This window comes from Zootoca vivipara, chromosome 7, assembly GCF_963506605.1.
Source record: "Zootoca vivipara chromosome 7, rZooViv1.1, whole genome shotgun sequence".
NCBI classification, from domain to species: Eukaryota; Metazoa; Chordata; class Lepidosauria; order Squamata; family Lacertidae; genus Zootoca; species Zootoca vivipara.
Window position 1 is genome coordinate 36,501,710 of NC_083282.1, and position 23,072 is coordinate 36,524,781.

At 43.0% G+C, this 23,072-nt stretch overlaps 1 protein-coding gene across 2 annotated transcripts in view; it reads left to right on the forward strand.

Moving 5' to 3' along the window:
• The window catches only part of LOC118088169 (FRAS1-related extracellular matrix protein 1-like), a 110,583-nt gene that overhangs the window by 60,676 nt on the left and 26,835 nt on the right, over positions 1 to 23,072 (forward strand). For both annotated transcript variants that reach the window (XM_035121449.2, XM_035121448.2), the window contains exons 23-25: positions 3,987 to 4,182; positions 9,836 to 10,100; positions 19,399 to 19,813. In XM_035121449.2, the coding sequence (XP_034977340.1) occupies positions 3,987 to 4,182; positions 9,836 to 10,100; positions 19,399 to 19,813 (876 nt within the window). The remainder of the gene's footprint in view (positions 1 to 3,986; positions 4,183 to 9,835; positions 10,101 to 19,398; positions 19,814 to 23,072) is intronic.

Consider the following 23,072-nt stretch of genomic DNA (forward strand, 5'->3'; position numbering starts at 1 on the left):
AAACAATCAGTTGTTCCATATTCAGTTCTAACTGTAGCTTCTTGTCCCCCATAGAGATTTCTCCCCATATCATCATATTTGCCCCCATATCATTCCCCATTTCTCCACTCAGGACAGAAGCCCATCTGTTCGATTGAAGCTGGGTTTTAGACCTGCCGAAGAAAAAGAAAATAATTAAACACCAAACTTAGCAACAGCTAACCTCAAAGAAGTGGGACAAACGCCTCCATTCCAGCATTATCAATGCCCACCGGGGCTGCAGCTGTTGCTGTTCCAATGTGGAATGAATCTATGACATTCCCAGAAGGATCGTGCTTGGAGTCCAAGGCATTGCAAACAATAACCCCAAATTGGAATTCTGTTAAAGGAGCACCATTAGCATGACAAAATAAACGTCTCAGATTTTTGGAGCACATTGCACAGTCAGTTTTAGACCTCCTGGTGCCCCTATCAAAGAACACTACATCCTCAATAGCCAGGGTCTAACCTGATGTATTATTTGTTGGATGTGCCAGGAACTCAGTAGTGTTCAGGGCTCCGGAAAATGCCACCCAGGCAACTGCTGCAAATAAAGAAACCTCAAAAGGTGAGAAATGCCACCAAAAGGACCTGAAAATGGAAAAGTGTAATAGTGCCAAAGGCTTATGCTTAACTGAGCTAAAGTACTGCATGCTGCTTGTTATATTTTTGTTGATTCCAAATAAAGGAAGCTTGAATATCCTTGTAAATTCTTTAGCAATGATGAAAGTGTTTTGCAGTACTTGTTTTTTGCTTCTTTTAAACATATAAACTTTTAATGTGTCCAATCGGAAGAAATCCTGTTGGGTTTAGTGTTGAAATTTCACTAATTTAGCAAGAGGAAGGAAATGGTCATCACAGTGAGGTGTGTTTACACTTCTGAATACCTTGGATATGTGTCAGAATTAAATATGGTCTGTGAAGAGGAGGGAAATGAGTTCACAGCTTCTCCATCATTTCAGTTCATGTACATAAACATATTTAATTCATGCAGTCAGTGAAAGGGTAATCCAAGTAAACATTTCAATGAGCTAGGACTGCATCATAAGAGCACTTGGTGAATGGCTGCATGTGTCTGTTCACAGTAGCACAGTTCTGTAGTAATAGAAAGCTGTGTGTTGTCCGTACGTCAATTAGCCTGGAGGAGTCTGTTTCCGAGGTCCCCCCCTGCTTAAAGAATTGGGCTCTCCCCACACCTCATCCCTCCACTGGCAGCGATGCTCAGCTTTGAGACAGTAAATGAGCACAAACGACAGTCCCCACCAATCATTACTGGACTGGCAGCTTATAGAAGAGCTGGATGTTCCACCCTCTGCTCTCAACCAGGTCCTGATCCTGGCAGGTTCTTCTTAGTGTCTTCCCTTCCCAGCTAACCTCACATACAGCTAGCTAGAGGGTAGCTCTTGAGGTTGTGTCTGGCTCACCAGCTCCTCTCCTGTGGCCTTTGGGGGCAGATGAGGGTGGGGCAGTCTGAGAGCCAGCGAGGATCCCTGGCATCTGGTGTGATGACCTGCAGACATGGGGCAGGAATGTCTGGACAATACTCCTTTCATGTTGGAGAGACACAGTTTTGTGGTTCACCTTAGGTGCCAAAACGTGTTGGGCTGGCCCTAGCACAGACTGAAGAAGATGTCTTTATTTTTTGTACGAAAAAGCCCTTCAGTTCTCCACAGGGATTATATTTTGTCATAAACCTTAAATCTGGCTGATATTACACAAGACTTGATTCATTTTTCTGGGTCTATATTGAACCCCACTTGGAAGAGATGGAGACACTATATGAATATAGGGCCACTGCATTAGAATGAAGAAAATGAATGTTTAGGGAGGCTTTTAATGTTTAATAGATTATTGTGTTTTATTTTTCTGTTGGAAGCCACCCAGAGTGGCTGGGGAAACCCAGCCAGATGGGTGGGGTATAAATAAATTATTATTATTATTATTATTATTATTATTACTATTATTATCCATTCTGAAAGTTTTTCAAAAATTGCTTGCTTTTGGATAGAGAAACTAACAGCCGTAAAAAAAAAAAAAGACTGAGCTAGTGACATAGCTTCAAGGGATAGACTTATTGTGGGACAACCATGCTGGGTTGCTTGGTTGCATGTATTATTTCCATGTTTTGTTGCTGTTTGTTTTGGAATACGGTAATTGCAATAATGCACGCCTCTAGTCCTGATTCGTATGATTAGTCACATCATAGATGCTGCATTGAAATGAAATGTTCGTGATATACTTAACCACTTGGAAAGCAACCTTGCCCAGCTTGTTATATACAAAGATGTATTTTCTTTTTTTTACATAGATGTATTATTAAGTAACAAACTCTATATAAAAACGAACCTAAACGAACAGGGAGGTAGAAGTCCTGAGTGTTCTATTTTCAAGTGGCAACCACACTACTACTAAATGTGTGAATTGGGCCTTTGTTTTGCATTCATTGAATGGGCAGCAGATTAGGTGGCCTTGATACAAAGTGAACAGGCTTTTACATCACACCTACTCTGCTCAGAAATGACTGAGGCTTAAAGCTCTTTACCCTTATGGTACCTGGCTCAGGCCTCATGTAGATGGTTGACTGCAATGTCAGACAGCATCAAACCCTGGCTGGACAACATGCAGTGTGTATGCAGATTGCATGTAGAACCCCTTCATCAATGCCTGTTGTTGGAGAGAGTCTTTTATCTGCTTTCTAAGTGCGGCATTAATAGAAACCCTCTGGCTTATATTATGATAGCATCTAATTGTCTTGAACCTTCTCTTGGAATAAAACCAGCTTCTAGCTAGGTAAGCAAGCACAAGTTGAAACACCTGGGCATCAGCTAAGGACATCAGGGTGTTCTACAATGGCTCCATCTGCATCTCTTGGCATCATGCACCAGGGCTCCCCCCCCCCGTGTGACTGGTTGGAAAGCAGGATCCAAGAAGAGACAGGTTGATGATGCTTGTCTAAAAGGCACACAGAAAAACATTGCTTTTTGGCACACATGCTAATAGGTTAGGCAGATCTCTGTGTATTTTCACAAATGTTAATGGTCAATAAATAACTAATGGCTAATTACCCAAATAAGTTTGAGCAAAAGGGGTATAATGAAGCGTCCGTTTTATAGTAGTGTGGCAGGTCTTCAAAAGACTCAATGAGCCAATACACTGTGATGGGCTTGGAGAGGGAAGTCCTAGGTTCAAATCCCTACTCAGCCATGAAGCTTCTTAGGCTACCATGGTTTTATGAGGATAAAAACTGGAAACAAACCACCAAATGTTAAGCACTGGATACAAATGTGGTAGAGAAACTAATGTTATTTCTCTGAAATAAAGTCAATCTGAAACGGCTTACAACATTTGTAGATGTTTTAAGGATATGCAACAGGGTCAGTCACAAGTAACTAAATGCCACACTAAAGGGTGGCTTCCTTTAGAAGGGTAAAAAAGAAGCTCAACATCCTTTCCCACCAGTGAAGGGCCATAGCTCAGTGGTAGATCATTGGCTTTGTACACAGAAGGTTCTGGGTTCAATCTCTGGTATATCCACGTAGGACTGGGAATGTCTCCTGTCTGAAGTCCAGGAGAGCTCCTGCCAACCAATGGTCCAATTCTGTGTAAAGCAGCTTCTAAAATGTTCACCATATTCCTCACACTGACTTCTGCCACAGCCTTCAGACTTCTGACTAGGCCCATATTGTGGTAGCTAATGATGGACCTGCAGCTCTATCCCATTGGCTTCAGGCCTTGCTGTCGGTGAGTGAGACTTTAGATGGTTCCACCTGCTGCTGCTTTTTCTGTCTTTTACCATTCTAGGTTCCAAGTGTATGTAGGGGCATTAAACCTTGGTCAGCCCCAGCTGTTCAGTAGCTCTTAAAAGTTATACATATTGAACAGCTGTGAAGATGGCTATCTCTATAGCACGTGCAGCTTATGTGTGCGCATGCATTTGTTTCACCCACCCATTCCATGATGTTTTTCAGACCACATCAGCTTGGAGCACTCTGCATCCTGGAATGAATTTCACTCAAGACGACGTGGACATGAACCGCCTCTGGTATTTCCATACGAACGTACTGAGTCCAGAAAGTCACGACAGCTTCCGATTTTTTGTGACAGATGGGAAGAACAGATCTCCACCAGAAAGCTTCTATATTTTCATTAAAAGTGTGGCTAAAGGTAGGAAATGAGGGTTGGAGAGTTTGGGGTTTTTTACTTTCAGTGTATTATTAGTTCTTTTGGGGGACCAAGCTGTGTTGCATAATTACAGAGGGGATCGGTAGAGGCCTTGTGTCTCCTTATGTGACACTGATGTGCTTTTAAATGCATGGGTGAAGTTTGTACGCCAGCGATCTCTAAAGGATGCCATCTCTTTCCAGGATTCTGATGAACCAGCTAATTAGAATCCAATCCATTATGCGCATAACTAATGGCACAAGTTTACAGATCTGTCGCCTATTATGACTGCATTCCCTCGTGTCTGTTCGTGACTAGTGACCAAAAGGAAGAGTTCAGTTCTGAAACCTCTGAATGTGCAGAGAGCCAGGATTATATCCCAGTTGAATTTCAAAGCTATCAGAAGTCTAGGCAGCTCTCAGAGTTCAAGGCTCAGCGTTCTGAGGAGGTGTCCTTAGGAGATCTTGGAATCTTTTGCAGATGGGAGGAGGGGATATGTTACAAGCCAAGCTGACTCCTCTCACTATTCTGTCTTGAGGTGGGAGGGTGAAAGCCCACAGAATCGCATGAGGCCTGTTCCAACTATTGTTGCCGAGGCTTTTGGAAGTGAATAGAAATCACGTGGAGACACACAGGAGTCCTCTGAGTGTTAAATATTTCTAAATCTGTGCCAGGTGGTTTTAATTTATTGAACATAGGTTTTTGTGAAATAGTGCTCCTGTCAGGAAGAAGATTGGCATAAGAGAAATGGAAGCAGCAAAATCTCTGGGGGTCTTTTTTGGCGAAAAACCTCTATTGAGTCCTCCTGTGACTTGTGCTCATAACTGCTGAAGAAAACAGGGATGCCATCTGTAAACTGTGATTCATAAACACTCTGTCAATCTGCCACGTTACCCTGACATCATAAAATAACAAGGAGCAGTATTGTAATAAAGAGGGGAGGTTTGCAATCAACCAATTAAATACATCTAATTTATTTTGGTTACAGCTGAGGCTTTATTTATTAGTAAACAGCTGCATTTATTATAGAGATTTTTATTTTTATTTAATCCGGACAAGTCAGTGCCAACTGGCACTTTTGATAATCTATTAATCCTAAATAATCATCTGGGTTTTTCATGTACCGTATTTTTTAGGGGGTAGGCGGAAATAAAAATAATTCAAAATTAGACTACAGAATTTTAGCATTTTTCAAGTGTTTCCATCAAAGTTGCTAGAATCAATGAGTTGTTGACATTTTATTACTTCATATTTACAAGAAAAGAGGGGGTTGAATACATAAATGCTATTCCTCCTTCCAACCCATGCCAATAGGAGCCTTAATCGAGCTCCAGTTTTGTTTTTGTTTATGAGAGATCTATATGTGGGCTTAACAGAGCAATCCTGTGGTCACATTATGCCTGGCCAGCAGATCCTGTCATGCTGCACTAGTGGAACAGCCGCTATATCCAATTCAAGGAACAAAGAAAACGTACAACCCAAAGAAAATACAAAATTGGCATAAAAACAAGATGACACCCAAGCTTCCCTGGAAGCACCGTGAAAGCCTACCATCCAGGGATTGTGCCACAAACATTAAGATGCAACACTGCAAGAGATGGTTTTCTTTCAATGTTGTGAACCCCTGATGACTTCTCACTCCTATGAAAGCTTCCCCAAGGGGCATTTTGAGCTGTACGTTAAAGCTATAGTTTATAGGCACTGTACAGTAGCACAGGTGCTCTCTGGGCAAACTCAGCCACAAAACGGTGCATCACTCCCAAGAAGACCTCCTTTCCCAGAGTGGAGCTGGAAGGAGGTATGGCAGCCTTGGGAAGGGCAGGAAAGAGCAGAATGGCAGGCAGTGGGATCACTGTGAAATTAAATCTGGATCTCACATGCCAATCAAGTTCAAAATATCTTTATAAATATGACAAGCCCAGCTCTACCTAGCGCAGAGTCAAATAAAGGAAAAGCAAACTGAAATCCAGGAATCTTCCTGCAAACAGTGGATTTAAGATTGCAAACATTTGCATTCTACTATTAATCTAATTTTTCTTGCTGTTAGGTCTTTTTTTTATGGTGCTATGTGTCAAAGGTAACAGGAATCAAGGAGTGCAATTCATTCTGAAGTTGTCCCACTGAATTCTCATTAAGCATTGTAAGCCAGAGCTAACTGTACCCTATAGATAGCACAGGGATTCAAGACAACTGGAGTGATGCAATTGCAGAGATGCCTGCTAGTCTGTTTCTTTCTCATTATCTTCGGCACACTATGTAATGTAATGCTTCAGACTCTACAAGGTGTATCTCTCTCCCCTCACCCCACAAGAGCCTTTCACATTGGCCCTAGCTAGACCCATGGGACAAGTCTGTTAGGAAACTGACCTGATACTGAGGCTACAAATGGAGCACTCCAGCATCAGGCTTACACTGTTTGCCAAGATGGTGCAGAAGGTTTGATCTTTTCACCACCACAGTTTTCGGGACACTGTTGGAGACCGCAACAAAAGGTTGCAGAAGAACAAAATTGAAAAAGAAAAAAGTGGTGTTTTTTTTTTGCCAGGGCCAGAGCATTCTAAAGCCAGTTGCTTTATGCTGAAAAAAGTGATGCAAACTAATCATGGTAAATGGTGGAAAATGCAAAGATGACTGACTGACTGTAGGCTCATCAGCTCCAAATCAACCTCAAAGATATCAATATAGTTTTAAAAAATGAAAATTTCAGAACGTTTTTCTTTATATACTTTCATAAGGTGATGTACAAATGAGTTTTTTTTCCGATTTGAAGGCTGTTGACCACCATCCATATTTGCTACTGTGCTTTCTCACCCTGCCTTTTGTGTTCTCATTTTTTAAAAAAAACAACAACACGCTTTCTTTCTTTTTTTAAAAAATACTCTCATTTGCCATCCTATGTACACTTATTCATAGTTGGAAATGGTGTTCCAATGCAAACAATTTCAACTCCTGATCCTAGTGCGCCAGCGATCCAAACGTGGACTGCTTAGAATTGTTTGGCTGCCCTTTGGAACATAACATAAGCACAGAGGGAGATCATAAGTAAGAAACGGGGTCTGGGCTGCACAGCTGCCTCCTCTCCCCTCCTCTCTGGTACTAATTCTCCCTCCTCTTAAGTTATCATGGCATAGTGTTGCTTACGCAGCAGTGCTAATCGAGCCGAGATTACCTATTAGGGCCAAACTAGGCGAGACAACATTCGTGAAATCCATAAAGAAATGTCCAGACTGAGATGCTGGTAGGCATGAAAGAGTGTTTTAACCCCTTTTCCCCTTCAATCTGGGTCTCCGCAAGCACAAATAGCAGGTACATGGGGTCTGATCCTGATTGGGAACACAGCAGGGGGCAAAGGGTTAAAGGCTTCTTACTTCCCTATCAGGAGCCTATACAGCTTGGGGTCAGGATACCGAAAAGATTGTCTCAACCATTATATATAGCCAGCCAATCACTGAAGGAAGAGGGTCTTCTGCAGATACCATCTCATTTGGATCAGTTCCATAGGATTTGGAGTTGGACTCTGAAACTCCTTCCTGTTACATCTTACTTATTTTTTAATTCATTAAATTTATATTCTGCCTTTCCTTCCAAAAGAATCTATTGTCTTTTGGTCACCTATTGAACTACTTCCTTTTTTCAGCAAGCCTTTAACCTGGGTATTCTTATCTCTGTCTATATCTATATTATATTTTAAATTGCTTTATATTGATGGTTTGCTTTTTTGTTAATTGCTTTGGAGTGTTTCATGCGATGCAATTTATAAATCACATACATACATACATACATAAAATTTGGATTTGTCCCTCCACATCTGCTATTCACTTTAAAGTCTAGTTTGGATCTTACCCAAGATTTGCAAACCACTTTAAAACTAATTTCTTTCAGATCCAAACTTGACAGGGGCATATTTCATGTGTCCTTGTCTTTCACCTATAAAGTGGGAGGCTGGACAAGTCTTTCTTTTAGAATAAAAAGAGCATGTGAGAAAGGGATGCTGAAGTTTTTTCCTTCCAGTCCCCTCCCAACCTCCTGAGCCTTTCCTCTTCAGGCCACTGCCTTGAGCACTTGTCTCTTTACCTGCCTCTGATACTGAGAATGGAGACAAGTGGCTGGTGCAACCACCTGAGGACCGAAGGTGTAAGAGAAGGTTCAATGCTACCCGGGCGATCTCAAGACATTTTGCTGCCTGAGGCAAAAGGACAAGATGACATCTCCCCCCCCCCCCGCATTCCACATACAGAATCTGAAAGTACTGGCAGTTGAATTTTATTATAACATTCAATAGAGCAACATTTCCCACTGTACCCACTGCAGCAAGCTAGTTTAAGAGGTGCAGAGCAAGTAAGCTTAAGGGACTGCTGCTGCCCCTTGGCTTCCCTCTCCTGAGGCAGCTCTCTTACTCTGCCTAATAGTAGGGACGGCCCTGAGTGCCATTCTCCAATTGCCACCTCTGGTGCATCAATAAAATGTTAAACCCTGGTTGAGAGGAGGCAGAAATTCGTGCCAGAGAAAAGGGTGGTGGAGGAGAAGGAAGTACCTGTGTCTATGGTCCCCTTTGAATCTCTTAACCAGTGTTATGTCTGCCAATTTTTCATGCACTTTGGGGACTTTAAGGACTGCAACAAATCCAGTAGCAGAGGAGAATCACCCTTGACAAGGTTACAGCATCACATAACCCCATCAGCTTAAAGTGTCACGCTGTGCTTAGCACATTAGGGCATTTTGTCCATCAGCCCATGTGGGCCTATTAACTTAATTGTTCTTTGTTGAAAGTGACCCATTTGTGTGCGAAGAGACAGTTTGCAATAATAATTCTTCATGAAGGGGAGATTATGTGGCCAAATTGTGCCTGTACCTGCATGTTAACCTCCCCCCCCCCCTTGTGTACTCATGTGCATTGCTGAGCATGCCCACATGGGTGATTATATACAGTTATACCTCGGTTTAAGTACGCCTCAGTTTGAGTATTTTCAATTTAAGTATTTCGCAGACTTAATCCACTTTCCATTACTTTCAATGGGAAAGTTCGCTTCAGGTTAAGTACGGACTTCCGGAACCAATTACACTCATACCTCGGGTTAAGTACGCTTCAGGTTGAGTACTTCGCGGACCTGTCTGGAACAGATTAATCCACTTTCCATTACTTTCAATGGGAAAGTTCGCTTCAGGTTAAGTACAGACTTCCGGAACCAATTGTGTTTGTAAACCGAGGTACCACTGTACATTCTTCCCTAAACACAGAATCCCTAAGGAGGAATGTACCTTCCGAAATCCCACCCTTTACACGTGCAAGTCTCATGCCACACAAATGAAGATAAAGGTTTTCTCCGATAGCTTTTAGTTCTTATTTGGCACAGAGATCTTTACAGGCACCAAAGGAATCCTTTCTCAGCCTGGTTTGGCCAAAGTCTCTTTTGTTAATCCCCGCGAAAAGCTTCGTCGCTGTGTTGCTCTTAACCACTTCCCTTAATGTCTGTTTTTCTGTGAGCTGATTTCACTGCCTCCCCCCTCCCCATTCAACCCAGTTCCCCCTATGGAATACTGAAGGACTGAGGCACACCCCCCCCCGCAAACACCCACCCACACCCTTTAATTCCTCCCCCCATGCCTGATGCTTTTCTCTTTCTCTCCCTGCTCCCTCCCCCCCTTTTTATTTTAGGTGACATTGTTCTATTCACCAAACCTGTAACTTTAACAGAGGGTGACAGGGTGACCTTGACGACAGATGTTCTTATGGCAACAGATGGCACTGGCAAACCCGGGAAGCTGCTGTATGCCATTTCTTTGCCACCTGTGCATGGTCAGATTGAGTACATCAATTATCCCGGCGTGCCCATTTCCCGTTACAGCCAGTTGGATGTCGTGGCCCAGAAGGTTTGCTACGTTCACGACAACAGCCACGAGGCTAGTAAGGACTCATTCAGGTGAGAAGTCCTCCCCAATTATCTTCTCTCCTCCCTGTGCTCTCCCCTCGCAAAACCCGGCTTTAAAACACGGGGAAACATATTTCAGGGGGCTAAATGTTAACACAACTTCTGCACGGCTCTTGGTGACCGTATTACAATGCTGAAATGCCCTGGCATGAAAATGCAGAAAGCGTGATATGTCCTCTCCTAAGTTCAGCCGTTTATTAACCGTAATGTTTTAAGGCCCCCAGTCAAGAGCAGTGGAAGATGTGCACACATGGCATTGCAAGATTTTCCGTACTGACTTTTTAATGAATTAGCATATGAATTCAGATCCATGCGTTGCAGTGGAAGCCTCCCCCAGCCACGCACCCGCCACAGGTATCAGGGGCAGCAAAGAGAGACTGCTAATTCTGTTACTGTTCTGCTCCATCTGAAACTGCAGTTGATCTCTAGGGTAGGGTTTGTCTTTTTTTTATTTTTCCAGTCGGCAGTGGGGGGGGGGAAATCCACAATATTGTCTGAAATCATTGGTGGAAGTTAATCCAGATGGTGGTGTCGTTACTAAAGAAAAGCATATGTTGGCTATTATGGTACTTAAATGTAATGGTTTTATATACCTCGAGTGGGCAGAAGATTGGGGGGGGGGGGGAATACAGCAGAATTTCTCTCTTTACACCAAGTACAGCAGAAAATAGATTTCATCTTCCCTTTCTGCTGAATTTCCCAACAGATGTGGCAAGTTTAATGGATTAGAAGCTCATTAATACAATCCTCCTGTAGGAAAGAAGCACCCATATTGCTTAAAGCAGGAACAGGATAAGGACTTAATTTATAGCTCACTTGGGTATCGTCCTCTTCTAGGTGCTTTGCTCTTCTTCACATACAGAGGCGCCAAGCATAAATTATATGCAAACATGAGTATTAGGGTCCCAACACCATTTTTTTGTTTTGTTAGGAAAAGCAGTTTTGGAAGATGATGATGACAGAGAGCAAGGAAGCGGGGGTGGGGTGAAGAGTTGGTGTGCTTAACTCTTTCCCTGCCTTGCTGACAGCTTGCAGCTGAAACCCTGTGGATGTGGAAAGCTGCCTGGGACAATTTAGGAGACAAGATGCAGGGAAGGTGTTTTATTCTCCCCCCACCGCTTCTTCCCCCTCCTTTTCAATCGCTGTCTCCTGTTGCCGCTTTTCTAAAAATAAAAATGGTGCTGGTCCCCTTAACTTGTTACTTCTTTCCAGTTTAAAATCGAAAATTATTTATACTCCCTTTGCTACTAAATGGGCACTCTAACTAATTTTATTCTTGCAGTGATTAAGTGTGTATAATTTCCTATGAAATGAGTTAAATTAACAAGGGGAAGAAGCAATCGGTAAATCATGTAAACGGTCTTTTTCTAAGTGAGGTTAAGACCATCATTAAATAAATCACAGGCCCTAAAGCATGGTCATTTTTTCTTTTTCATTTTTGGTATGTGGAAAATATTTTCTTCAATTCTCCCTTCCTCATTAAACCTTCTCTCTCTCTGCTATGTGTGTGTGTGTGGGGGGGGGGTCAGCTTCATTAGTGTGCTGACTAATCCTGGTTTGTGGCTTAAAAGGGTGCAGGTACCCTTCCTAAACTCTTAGGGAAATTCTCCTCTGATCTCTCTCTCTCTCTCTCTCTCTCTCTCTCTCTCTCTCTCTCTCTCTCTCTCTCTCTCTCTGCATCCCATTTCTTTCCTCCTTACCAACTTACCTTTCTACTCTTTTCCTGTCCCTAAACTTGCCACTATCATATTTGCAAGGTTGCCTTGTGGGGCAGGTGTGAGCATGGGGCTTCCCCTTTTTATTGTTCAATCATAATAATTTTGTGCTCATGATGGTATCAGGGTGATTTTATGCAATCCTGTTTTCAGTGCTCCCCCCCTCCATATCTGCAAAAGCTTTGCTTGTTTTCCAGTCAGTTCATGCCCTGTAACTCCCTGTTGAGATCCTGTAACTTTCTTAGACCACAAATGTTCTGGGCTGGGTTGTCCCTCTTTGGTGCGTGAGTGTGCTTCAGGGGGCAGTAATGTGGTATCCTTGAGGAACCACCAGAGAACAGCTAATAAAGCAGAATTGTTTGTAGACTGTCCACCCGAGTGGCTAGTTACGCTGCTGCACTAATGCACAAATATTGTGTCCCTGGCATATTGCAGAATACACTAGCAACCCACTCACCACAGCCAATCTGGAGGGACCTATGATTACTGATTGCCCTGTTCCATACAGGACCATGCTGTGAATAAGAAAAGAATTGTTTTCCACCTCAACAGCCACTCATCCGGGCCTCTTTGCCTACATGTTTCTCAAACACATGTTGAGTTGAGATTAACTCAGCGCCAGCATGAATTCAGATGTTGACTACAATCTAAAATTTCTTTCCAGTCCAATTTCAGTGGGTAGGGAGACGTGCCCTTTGTGGGCAACAGGTGTGCCTACAGGTGCTTTCTTGGCAACTTCAGTGATGATCAGTAATGTGACTTGATTGAGACTGAGCTTGACCACCATCATGTCTAGTTATGGCCTGCTGAGGTCAACTCTGGATCCAATGGGGAAAGTTTCCCCTTGTACAGACCTGGAACTCCAAACTCTGCTCCATCCAAAAATTGTGCCTGAAAGAAATTTCAGATGAGATGGCGGCTGATATTTTATTTTGTCTGAGATTCAATAGAGTTGAAACCGCTGGATTTTAGGATAAGGTGCAATTTCATTTACTTGGATATAATACTGATGGCCTGCACAGATATGAAATGTGAGTTTCTGAATGGAACTATGACACAGAGGAATTGGGTGTTGAACTAGGGTTCATTCATGGGACTTTTGCCTTTGCACAAATTTGGAACGTATTAGAATAGCCCGCCTCCAGAGATAGATGGATCCAAATGCTCCTCTGATGACTCTTCAGGATTTCCCTCTCATATCTACAATAAAACCTGTGAAAGCTTTGGTTGACCTTTGGAATGCAGAAACTGTGTGAGTGATGGACACTATCACTCTTGTGCTTAGTAGACCCAAGCTACTTTCCACATCACATCTGATTTTGGCTCTTGGTATTTCAAAAGCGAGGTGCCCATACTCACATCACCCAACTTGCACTGGGAATTTTACATCTTAATGTTAACTGGATGGTGGTGGTGGTGGGGAGATGCAGTGGGAACAGAAAAGGATTCTGAACACAATCTCAGCTACTGTTCTTATTGTATATTCCAAGAGTCATTCCTTCTGCTGCAAACCATTCCTGAGGCTGAGCTCCACCTCTGACACAAAATAATCCTGATGGCCTCTTTTATTCAGATGTCCTTCTGCCTATTCAGAAAGTGAGCGCTTCATTGACATTGGATGGCGTGGAAGGACACCCATGGAATTCAGACAGTTGTGAGATTTGGATAATTGAGGTTCAGATAATGGGAGATTTCATTTTGCCTACACATCTGTTCAGCGTAAAACTTGCGTTCTCTCCCATTTTAAGATTAAAAAATAAATAAATTCCCAATTGCTCTCTCTTGGTAGCTTGGAAGCAAGCTGCTGCCATAATGTTGTCAGCTCTCAACCATATAACTGGATCCAATATCCTTTCCTGAAATGGAGGTTGAGCACATGAAAGAGATTAGGTGCTAAGTATGTGTAGGAGAGGACACCATCTGTATGGCCCTTCCAGCGCTCTGCATTGGATGATTTAACCAGGTACACAGGGAGGTCACTGTGGGGGTGGCGGTGGATATAGAAACATATTTCCAGTGCCTACAAAGGGTTAAAAGGAGAGGGATTAAAATATCCTTTTATTTTTAAATTTTTTTAAATAAAAAAAATGTGCACTCTAAATTAATTTCTGCTGGTAATCCTGATCGGGTTAAATAACTCCTCATTATTCTGCTACGCAGCTGAGGCTTCTCAAAATGTTTATCTTGTTTTGTAACTGGTACCTTCTGGCATATTCCAGTGCCAACTCTCGTAGCTCCTGCTATATTTCATTCTCACTATTTTTGGAATGGAGCTGCTGGTTCCAGGTGATTTAATAAATTGCTTTTTTTTTTTTTGGTGTGTTCCTTTTAACTTACCCATCTGCGCAACACATGCGTAACTTGCAATCTGTTGGCAGTTTGCAGAAAGACAAACTGTCAGAGCTGTGTGCATTTGACAACTTTGTTCCCAATTAGATTAGTGGTAATTTTAACAGATTTCAGGCCAGTCGGGAGAGTGGAGAGGGGGGAGGGGAAAGAGAGAGAGAGAGAGAGAGAGAGAGAGAGAGAGAGAGAGAGAGGGAATGACATGTTATTAAAGCATCAATTTTGACAGACCTTGAGCACATAGAGCATCAGTGTAAATTATATTAAATGCTTTAATTAAAGCTATGAAAGATTTACCCTTTTAAGCAGTAAGTGATTGCACAGCAAATATAAAGGGAAAGTGGATAACAGTTTCCTAAATGGCTTATGCTGTTCAAGACGGTGCACCAGTCGCTTCTTTCACCGTAATCTATGAGTGTAATGTTGGAGGCATCGTTAATTATTCATAGCCACATCTATGTAGCAGATGTGATTAAAAACATGAAGAGTAGCAGTTGGAGACTGGAGCACTGCCTATTTCTTTCTTTTTCTTTTTCTTTTTTTAAAAAAAGCAAAACAAAACGCCGTGGTTCAAGCTCCCTTTCAATTCAAAGCTGCTTAAAAATTTCCAGAGAATATTTAGTGCTGCGGTTAGATATCTCTGGTTTCGTGTGCATGCACATGCTTGCCCCGTAATAAAGAAGCTCTTATTGCTGCAGTACAGTGAATTCTTACTGATGCTGTATGAGCTCCAGGGCTCACTTGAAGTTGCCCTATTCATTTCAGCACAGGTAGCAGATCTTACTTACAGGTCTGTCCCTGTGACAAATGGATTGGCTCCTCTGTTGAAAGGAAGGTATCGCTCCATACACCCAAGAGCACAGGCCAGGCCCTATTGGGTTTGCAGCACTGAACCTTGGACTCCTCTGCATGTTTGTTTGTTTAAGGTATTTATATACTGTGGAATTGTCAGAATTTGTTGCTTGGACTGAAGAGCAGAAGAGAACTGGGTATCTAGATGTGTGCATCTTTGAGATGCACAGCATGGTGTAGTGGTTAAGAGCGGTAAGACTCGTAATCTGGGGAACCGGGTTCGCGTCTCCGCTCCTCCACATGCAGCTGCTGGGTGACCTTTGGCTAGTCACACTTCTCTGAAGTCTCTCAGCCTCACTCAGCTCACAGAGTTTTTGTTGTGGGGGAGGAAGGGAAAGGAGAATGTTAGCCGCTTTGAGACTCCTTAGGGTAGTGATAAAGCGAGATATCAAATCCAAACTCCTCCTCCTCCTCCTCCTCCTCCTCCTCCTCCTTCTTTTGAGCACAGGGGCGAGCTGGGACAGAACTCTCCGTGGGGCCTCTGAGGAGTCTGCCTGTCTGCCACCCTACAGCTGAGGGGGAGGCGGCAGGCGGACTGTTTGGGGCAGCACAGAGTCTGCGGGCACCCAAGCCACCATGTCACTCCCAGAAGTGGCTCAGGCACGCTGCAAGCCTTGCAGTGAGTGCCGCCCAGCATTTTGTCACCCCCATCAGTGGTGACACCCAGGGTGGACTGCCTCCACCGCACCCCCTTCCTCCACCCCTGTTTGGGCATTGGCTTTTAATCTATATCAGTACTGTATTCCATTACCTTCTGTTTTGTTCGGTATAATGGTCACAAACATTCTGTGGCTGCACAAGAACTCAGCCTATTAGCAGGGGTGGGATAGGGAATCGACAGACAGACAACAGACAGACAGAAAACAAATGACCGAAAGATTCTGCGATGTGCGGTATGTGCATGATGTGTACGTCACACCATAATGATGCATGGGAGCAAAGAAGGGCCAAGTAGAATTAGTTGGATATAATATGGGGGTACTGGGATGAGTGATTTATTTTGAGAGCATAATTTGAATTTCTACAGTTATAGACCAGGGTTGGGGTGCAGCTCTGGAATCAATAGCCTAAGAACCAATGCACATAAAAGTGCATCAAAGCATAATTACAATGTGCCATCTCCACTCAAGGATGTTCCTTGATTTTACAAACATGGACATTTGTGCACAACAACTTTTGGTTTAGAAAAAGTTCTATTTTTATTGGTTTGTTCAAATATACTGCTTATTTATTGAAGTTGCTAAGCTGTCTTATTGTGAGAAGGTACAATAGCCAGAAGTCTGAGCCTTCTGGTCTTTTTTTAAATAGTGAGCTCCTCATATCTCGAAGCAGGCCATGGTTATAGTCAGCCCTGCATCTTGGGTGGGGCAAATGGGTGCACTGCCATGCTTTACACACACCCTGGATTTTCCCCGGGAGGGGGGGTGTTGTCTTTTTAATTTGTGTCATGACAGACAGTGACAGCCTGCATTTTAAAAATGACAGCTTGTTTGAAGAAGAGGGGCAATATAAGAATAGGACCCAGTTATTATGACGAGTAGAGCAGGATTGGGAGCCTATTTTGCTGATGGGTGAAAGAAAGAGATAACTTTAAATGAACTGAAAAATTTGTACCCTAGATTACTAGGGAGTCCTTCTTCTTCAGGTGAAAGAGGACTGCAGCTACAGGCAGTCAAGCTTTTGAGCCTGGTATTCCTGGGAATCTCTCAAAAATTCCAACAGATTCAACTTCATTCACACCTGAAGAACAGCGAGGGCCTTCATTTTCAAGCAGAAGAGTTCTAGAGATATGAATGGTTAGAGTCTTCTCTATAAGCTGATGCCACGTTCCGCTATGCTTTAGCATTTGATTCCTGTCATTTAATTCCTAGTGTTCATACTAAATTTTTCTGGTAACTTGACCTTTACACAGCCTGTTATGTAAGTTAGCACACTCTCTGCATGGAGGAAGAGGGAGGGGGAGGGGCAGGCAGTGCAGACACACTCCTGTAGTGCTGATCAATAGCGGCGGAAAGGCAGCATGGCGAGCAAAGGAGGCCCGGCCATGCTCTTTTTCACTGTTGCGTTATGATAGAACTGGAGGAAACTCCAGGTACTTACCTGGCTCAGGTGAATATCTATTTGCACCACACAGCAGTCAGAAGCTGTAATTGTAGAACACTATACTACACTATCAGCTCACTTAATTTTCTTACAGTAGCCCCTGGAAATGATGTGTGTGTGTGTGTGTGTGTGTGTGTGTGTGTGTGTGTACTAAAGTAGCACTGATAGCAGACAACATTTGTCTTAATTAGCGCTAATGTGTGAGAAGTATCCAGAGAAGCGGCAGATATTGACATACAGAGAAGCCTGAAAGCAGCTATAAGGAAATTAACCAGTGTGCCTGAAGATATGACATCTCCCAAGCTTTGTGTCTGAATAAATTCTTGGTTATTTGTTGAAAAGAACACAGTGAGAAAAAACTTAAATGGTGTTTCTGAAGACTAGGCAAGTGAAACGTATACTGAGGGCAACAGAACAAAATGAGAATATCTACTGACAAAATGCCAAGAACCTATCGGTTTAAGTACACAATTGGTTCCGGAGTTCTGTACTTAACCTGAAGCGTACTTTCCCATTGAAAGTAATGGAAAGTGGATTAATCTTGTCCAGACGGTCCGCGGAGTACTTAAACTGAAGTGTACTTAACCTGAAGCGAACTTTTCGATTGAAAGTAATGGAAAGTGGATTAATCCGTTCCAGATGGGTCCACGGAGTACTTAAACTGAAAGTACTCAAACCAAAGCGTACTTAAACCAAGGTATGACTGTATTAAATCGTCGTCCTATGGGGCACAGTTCTGTGTTTTGGTGATGGATAACAAGTAGCATTTAGAGTATGACAGTAATATCCGGTCTACTCAGGGGAAAAGCTCCATTCAGGTCAATGGGATTTACTCCCAAATAGGCAGGTATGGGATTACAGCCTTAGAAGATTCAAATCATTCCTTGCTTATTGCCAGAACAATAATTGCAACAACCCTGTTAGGTAGATCACAATTACCTTCTTGCTGATGGTGAGTTGTGGCTGACAGATTGTGGTTCCCAGCTATGGCTGCCTAATGAGTTTATGGTAGAAGGAAGACTTGAACTGGGAACATCCTGAACTACAGTTCAGTGGAAAGGGGTGTGACTTGGGACCAGAGCACATGATCTGCATGCAGAAGAGCTGAGGTTGGATCCTGGTCATCTCCAGGTAAAGGATCCTGAAAGGGTCCTGCCTGAAACCTTGTAGAGCCTATGCCAGTCAGAAAAGACTGCACAAAGTTAGACAGAATAGTGAACCTGACCCTTGGGATTTTTTGCTGGTGAATCCATTGACACTGAACATTTACTGTGCTGTCGTGGAACGTTCATAAACATTTGATCTGTTGCAAGAATGGAGCTCTACATAGCAGGTTGCTTGAAACAGTCCCATGACACACACCAGTCTTTACTTTTTTTTGCCTTCCTCCTTCCATCCATAATAGCAACATTGCTCTGCCTTTTGGACACTGCTGCCAGTACCAAGAGAGGCAAGTGAACTGAAAAGCTCCAAGCCACTTTGGGTTAGGCCTAACCCCCCTCAAGCCTACAGGCTATGGATGAGAGACAGTGGTTCTCTTAGGCCTTTGGTTTCAGTTGAACCAAGTAAACTTGCAACTTCATTAATTCATATCTTTTCTGCCTCCCCCCCCCTGGCTTCTGACTCAATCTATTTATTTATCTAACAGATTTATATGCTGACCTTCTGTCAAGGGACCCCAGGCAGTTTACAATTTTAAAATATTAAACACAAATTTCAAAATATAGAACAGCAGAGATCTCACGGGCTGACTGATTGTCCCTTCAGGAGCCAACAACATGAGCAATTTGGCTGGGCTGCTTTTACTTCCTCCTCTTTTCATTCAGTTCTAGATTGCAAGCTTTTCAAAGTAAGTCCATTCACAGGACTGGCATTGGAAGTTGGCATAACTGGGCACCTGTCAAGGTCCATTCACCAAGAATCCCGACCTTCCTCTTCCCTACCACCAGTCCCCAAGACCCCTTGACCTTGCTCCTTTGTTGTTACTGCCAGTTCACCTACCTGCTCCAAGGAGTAACTATTGGGAGGAGAAAAGGAAAGGACAAGTAACGTTTTGTCCTCCCCTTCTATGAAATGGTACAAGCTGGCCCAGAGAGCAAAGCAAATGAATGGGCACACAGATAGCTGAATCCACTGAGAGCACCATGCCCAATGGTGTCCTAAAAGCAGGAACTGGGCACTGCCATTCAACTCTGTCTAATGCCATGTGTAACAACAGAATCATATTTTAATAAATAAATAATCTTCCTCTCTTCTCTTTTTTTCTGAAATAGCTTTACCATCAGTAATGGTCATATGGAGAAAAAAGGCCTCCTAGAATTGAATATTGAGCACAACGACCAGATTCCGCCTACACTGCTCACAAACAAAGGACTCCATATTGTGGAGGGGAATATAGGTTTTTTAACTTCCGATATTCTTCAGCTTACAGATGTAGACAGTCCAGTGAAAAACCTCACCTACCTCATCACACAGTATCCACAATATGGACATTTATACGTGGGGGAAACTGTCATCTACTCGGGCCAGTTTACACAGCTGGATGTGGATAACGCAAAAGTGTACTACAAGCACAATAGAGGAGGTGGACACATTGATAAATTCTCATTTATAGCTACGGACAAAGTCAACCATGGATTTTTGGTTAATGGGCAACTGACAGATGCCTCCACAGAATTTACAATACAGGTGTGTATAGAAATTAAATATATTTCTTCTTTTTTCTAAACATGGTAAATGCACTCACATGAGGCAAGACAGTATTTTACCACCTGAGAGGGAAAAGTTGATGAATTTATCGTATCAAACGTTATGGTGGGAATTGCGCCCTAACCGTTGACTTGGGTCCAGAATGTATCTTCTATCCATAAACATAATAAGAGTCTTCTGGATCAGGCCAACGACCCTTCTTGTTCACCATCTGTTCTCACAGTGGCCAACAAAATAAATGTCAATAGTACATAAGTCCAAAAGAAGGACCTGAGCATCTGGGAGGCGTTCAAAGGCATACAGCCTCCAACAGTGGAGATAGAAACTAGCCATTGTTCATGGAAGGTTTGAGAGTCAAGAAAAGCTCCCACTGGAGGAAGAGGGAGGGAGCCAATTTCCACAAATATTTCTTTTACTCTAGCAGACACAAGCATTGCCTCCCACACTGTTATGTAGGGTCCCCCAACCCTCCAGAACAAATTTTCAGGGGCGCAGGGGAAGGAGAAACCAGCTATCGTCACCTCCCTTTTCTTCCTCCAGCTGGAGTGTCCTGCGATTTGAGTTCACTTCATGGAAAGTCTCAATCTTAGCCATTCTCTTACATTCCAAGTCCTGGACTGCAGAATCCGGGACCGGCAGCCATGTGACACCGAAAGTTGTGTCGACGTAACTTCCGGTGTCACTTTGCCCTTCTATGGGCACCAAAAATGGCCACCGCCGGCTTCAAAAGTAGCTTCTACGCATAACCGGAAGTGCGTCGACACAACTTCCGGTGTCGCCCCGCCCATCTATGGCTGCCGCCAACACCGGAAGTCGCATCTATGCACTTCCGGTCATGCGTAGATGCGACTTTTGAAGCTGGCGGCGGCCATTTTTTGTGCCCATAGAAGGGCAAATCAGAAAGGAAAAAAATGGCCGCCGGCAGGAGAAAATAACAGAGAAAAACGGGAGACGAAGTGATACGGGGGACCACCGGGAAAAGGTAAGTAAAAACGGGGGTTTCCCGGGGGAAACGGGAGACTTGGCAGCTATGCATTCTAACTGTGCCTATAGTTAGGAGGGCATGACCTTGGATGGAAATGGCCATGTAAGCTCAACAGTGTGAGCCAAACACAGAGTGAGCAGATACAAAGGAGGAACGGTTCATAATAATCACACAGAATGGGGGAAGGGGGGGCAGGTTTGCTTTCCTTTTCCTCATAAGATATGTGCCAAAATCCCATCTCCTGTGCAACTGTATAGTATAGGAGCTGTCCTTTGTGTCTGGTTAATCAAACCACAAATAACCTTTTGTGAGTATTACTGTGATAATCATCAGAATCCAGATCCATGGGGTGGTCAGAGATGGTCAGGAACATTCAAAACAAGCCTCTAAACTGGTTGCATGATTTGGTCCCAAGACCCACTGATTTCCATGGAGTAACATCTAAGCGTTGCTGTTTACCTGTGAAATTTAGCTCTGCGCCTTTAAACCTGCTGCTTGACATTGGGTACACATTTAACTGCTTATTCAAGACTGAGAAGCTTAACATGTCTGGTAAATCAGCCTCGGTGGCCACCAGAGAGAGACACCTGGCAAAAGTTCAGAAATCAGTGTTTCGGAAAGATTGGTTTGACCAGCTCTCATGTGAGAACATGTTCCTGACCAAATGCAGTGAAATTCTAAATGACATTTAACTGATCCCTTGCTGCTCTTAACTATGGCCAAACCCTCCAAAACCTCACAGGGTGATCAGCATAGCTGCCAAGTTATCCCTTTTTTACAGGGATTTTCCCTTATGCTGAATAGGCTTCCTCGCGAGAAAAGTGAAAACTTGGCAGCTATGGTGATCAGGTTCAGTCTATTTAGGTCTTTGCTTTTTGTGGCTTGCTGTTCCTGTTTTAAGGGTGCATTTTTGAGTAACCCAGTTTTGTCATGGTTTATTGAACAGTCTTGGGAGACACTTGCATTTTAAAATATGCTTTTATATGTTAAAACGTGGAGTGGGGGGTTTCTCTTTACTGTGAACAGCTGCAATGTGTACACCCCGACCCTGTGCTTTTTCTTTTATTACTTTGTAGTAAATGCCTCTGAGTTCAATGGAACTTACTCCAAAGTAAGTGTGTAGCCTTAAAGTTATAGGTTACCTTATAAATTCAAAACCTATCTTAATCTCTTATTGTTATAACTCATGGTGCAGTTTTAGGAGAATTGCAGGTTTTGGAACACAAGGAGTTAATGGGAAGTAGCTCCTAAATAGCATGTTTCTTAAATCTCATGGCCTAGTTTACTAATCAGTTGTCATAAGATGTCAGATAGGGAACCATCACTTAAGGACTGCAGAATGCAGTCAGTCAAGCAACTAATTGGTTGGACAGTGGCATGAAGGTGTATCTCCCAGAGGATGGTGAATTATCAGAACAGGTGAAAAAAGTTTGGATAGATGAGCATCTCAGTGGTATAAAACTCAACACTTGGCCGAATTACAATGATGTCAACGGGGAAGGTAGGGTTGTTCCTTCTTTGGGGACTACACATCACCACAGTGGACTGAAATACCGTCATTCCCCCTTTCTGGTCTAATTTCAGATTGAAACTGCCAGTCAGCTGAATGCTTGAAGGAGCATGACCCAAGCTGTAGGGGGATGGCATACTTGGATGGTTTTTTAAAAAACTGAAAAAGCTTGTGCTTTCTATTCCATGTTCCTTTGCAACTAATCCCAGCCCTTGAATCCTTTTCCCCAGTCAACAAATCTAGCGATCCATCTTAATTCAGCCTCTGGCTGTAACCCACTTCCCTTTTTCTGGTTTCCCCCAAAACATCAACACCAGGAGTTACAGTACTGTGCCCTGTCTTTCCGTAATTTCTCCAGCTTTCCAGCCATGCCCAAACATAGAGCCTATTAATCCTTCCCTTTCTCTTTTAGCACCTGTCCACCATTTTTAAGATGCCGTTCCTTGTTTTCAGAATAACCACATCAAATCTATACAATCTGTACTTATTTTTTTTGTATTTTATCACTAGATGGTTTATTTTGCCAATGCATCAGAATCCAGATGCCCTTTGAAGCCATTCCCCATTGTCCTGATACATAAATAATAGCTCATTTGAAATCCCAGAATCCTTACAACTACTAAAAATAAAAGTGGGAAATGGAGGGAATAAAATTCTTTGTATTGGGAACCTACTGCTGTGTGAGATGTCATGCTGGTTTTTGTGTTTTCCCAATTGTATAATAATAATAATATAATTTATTT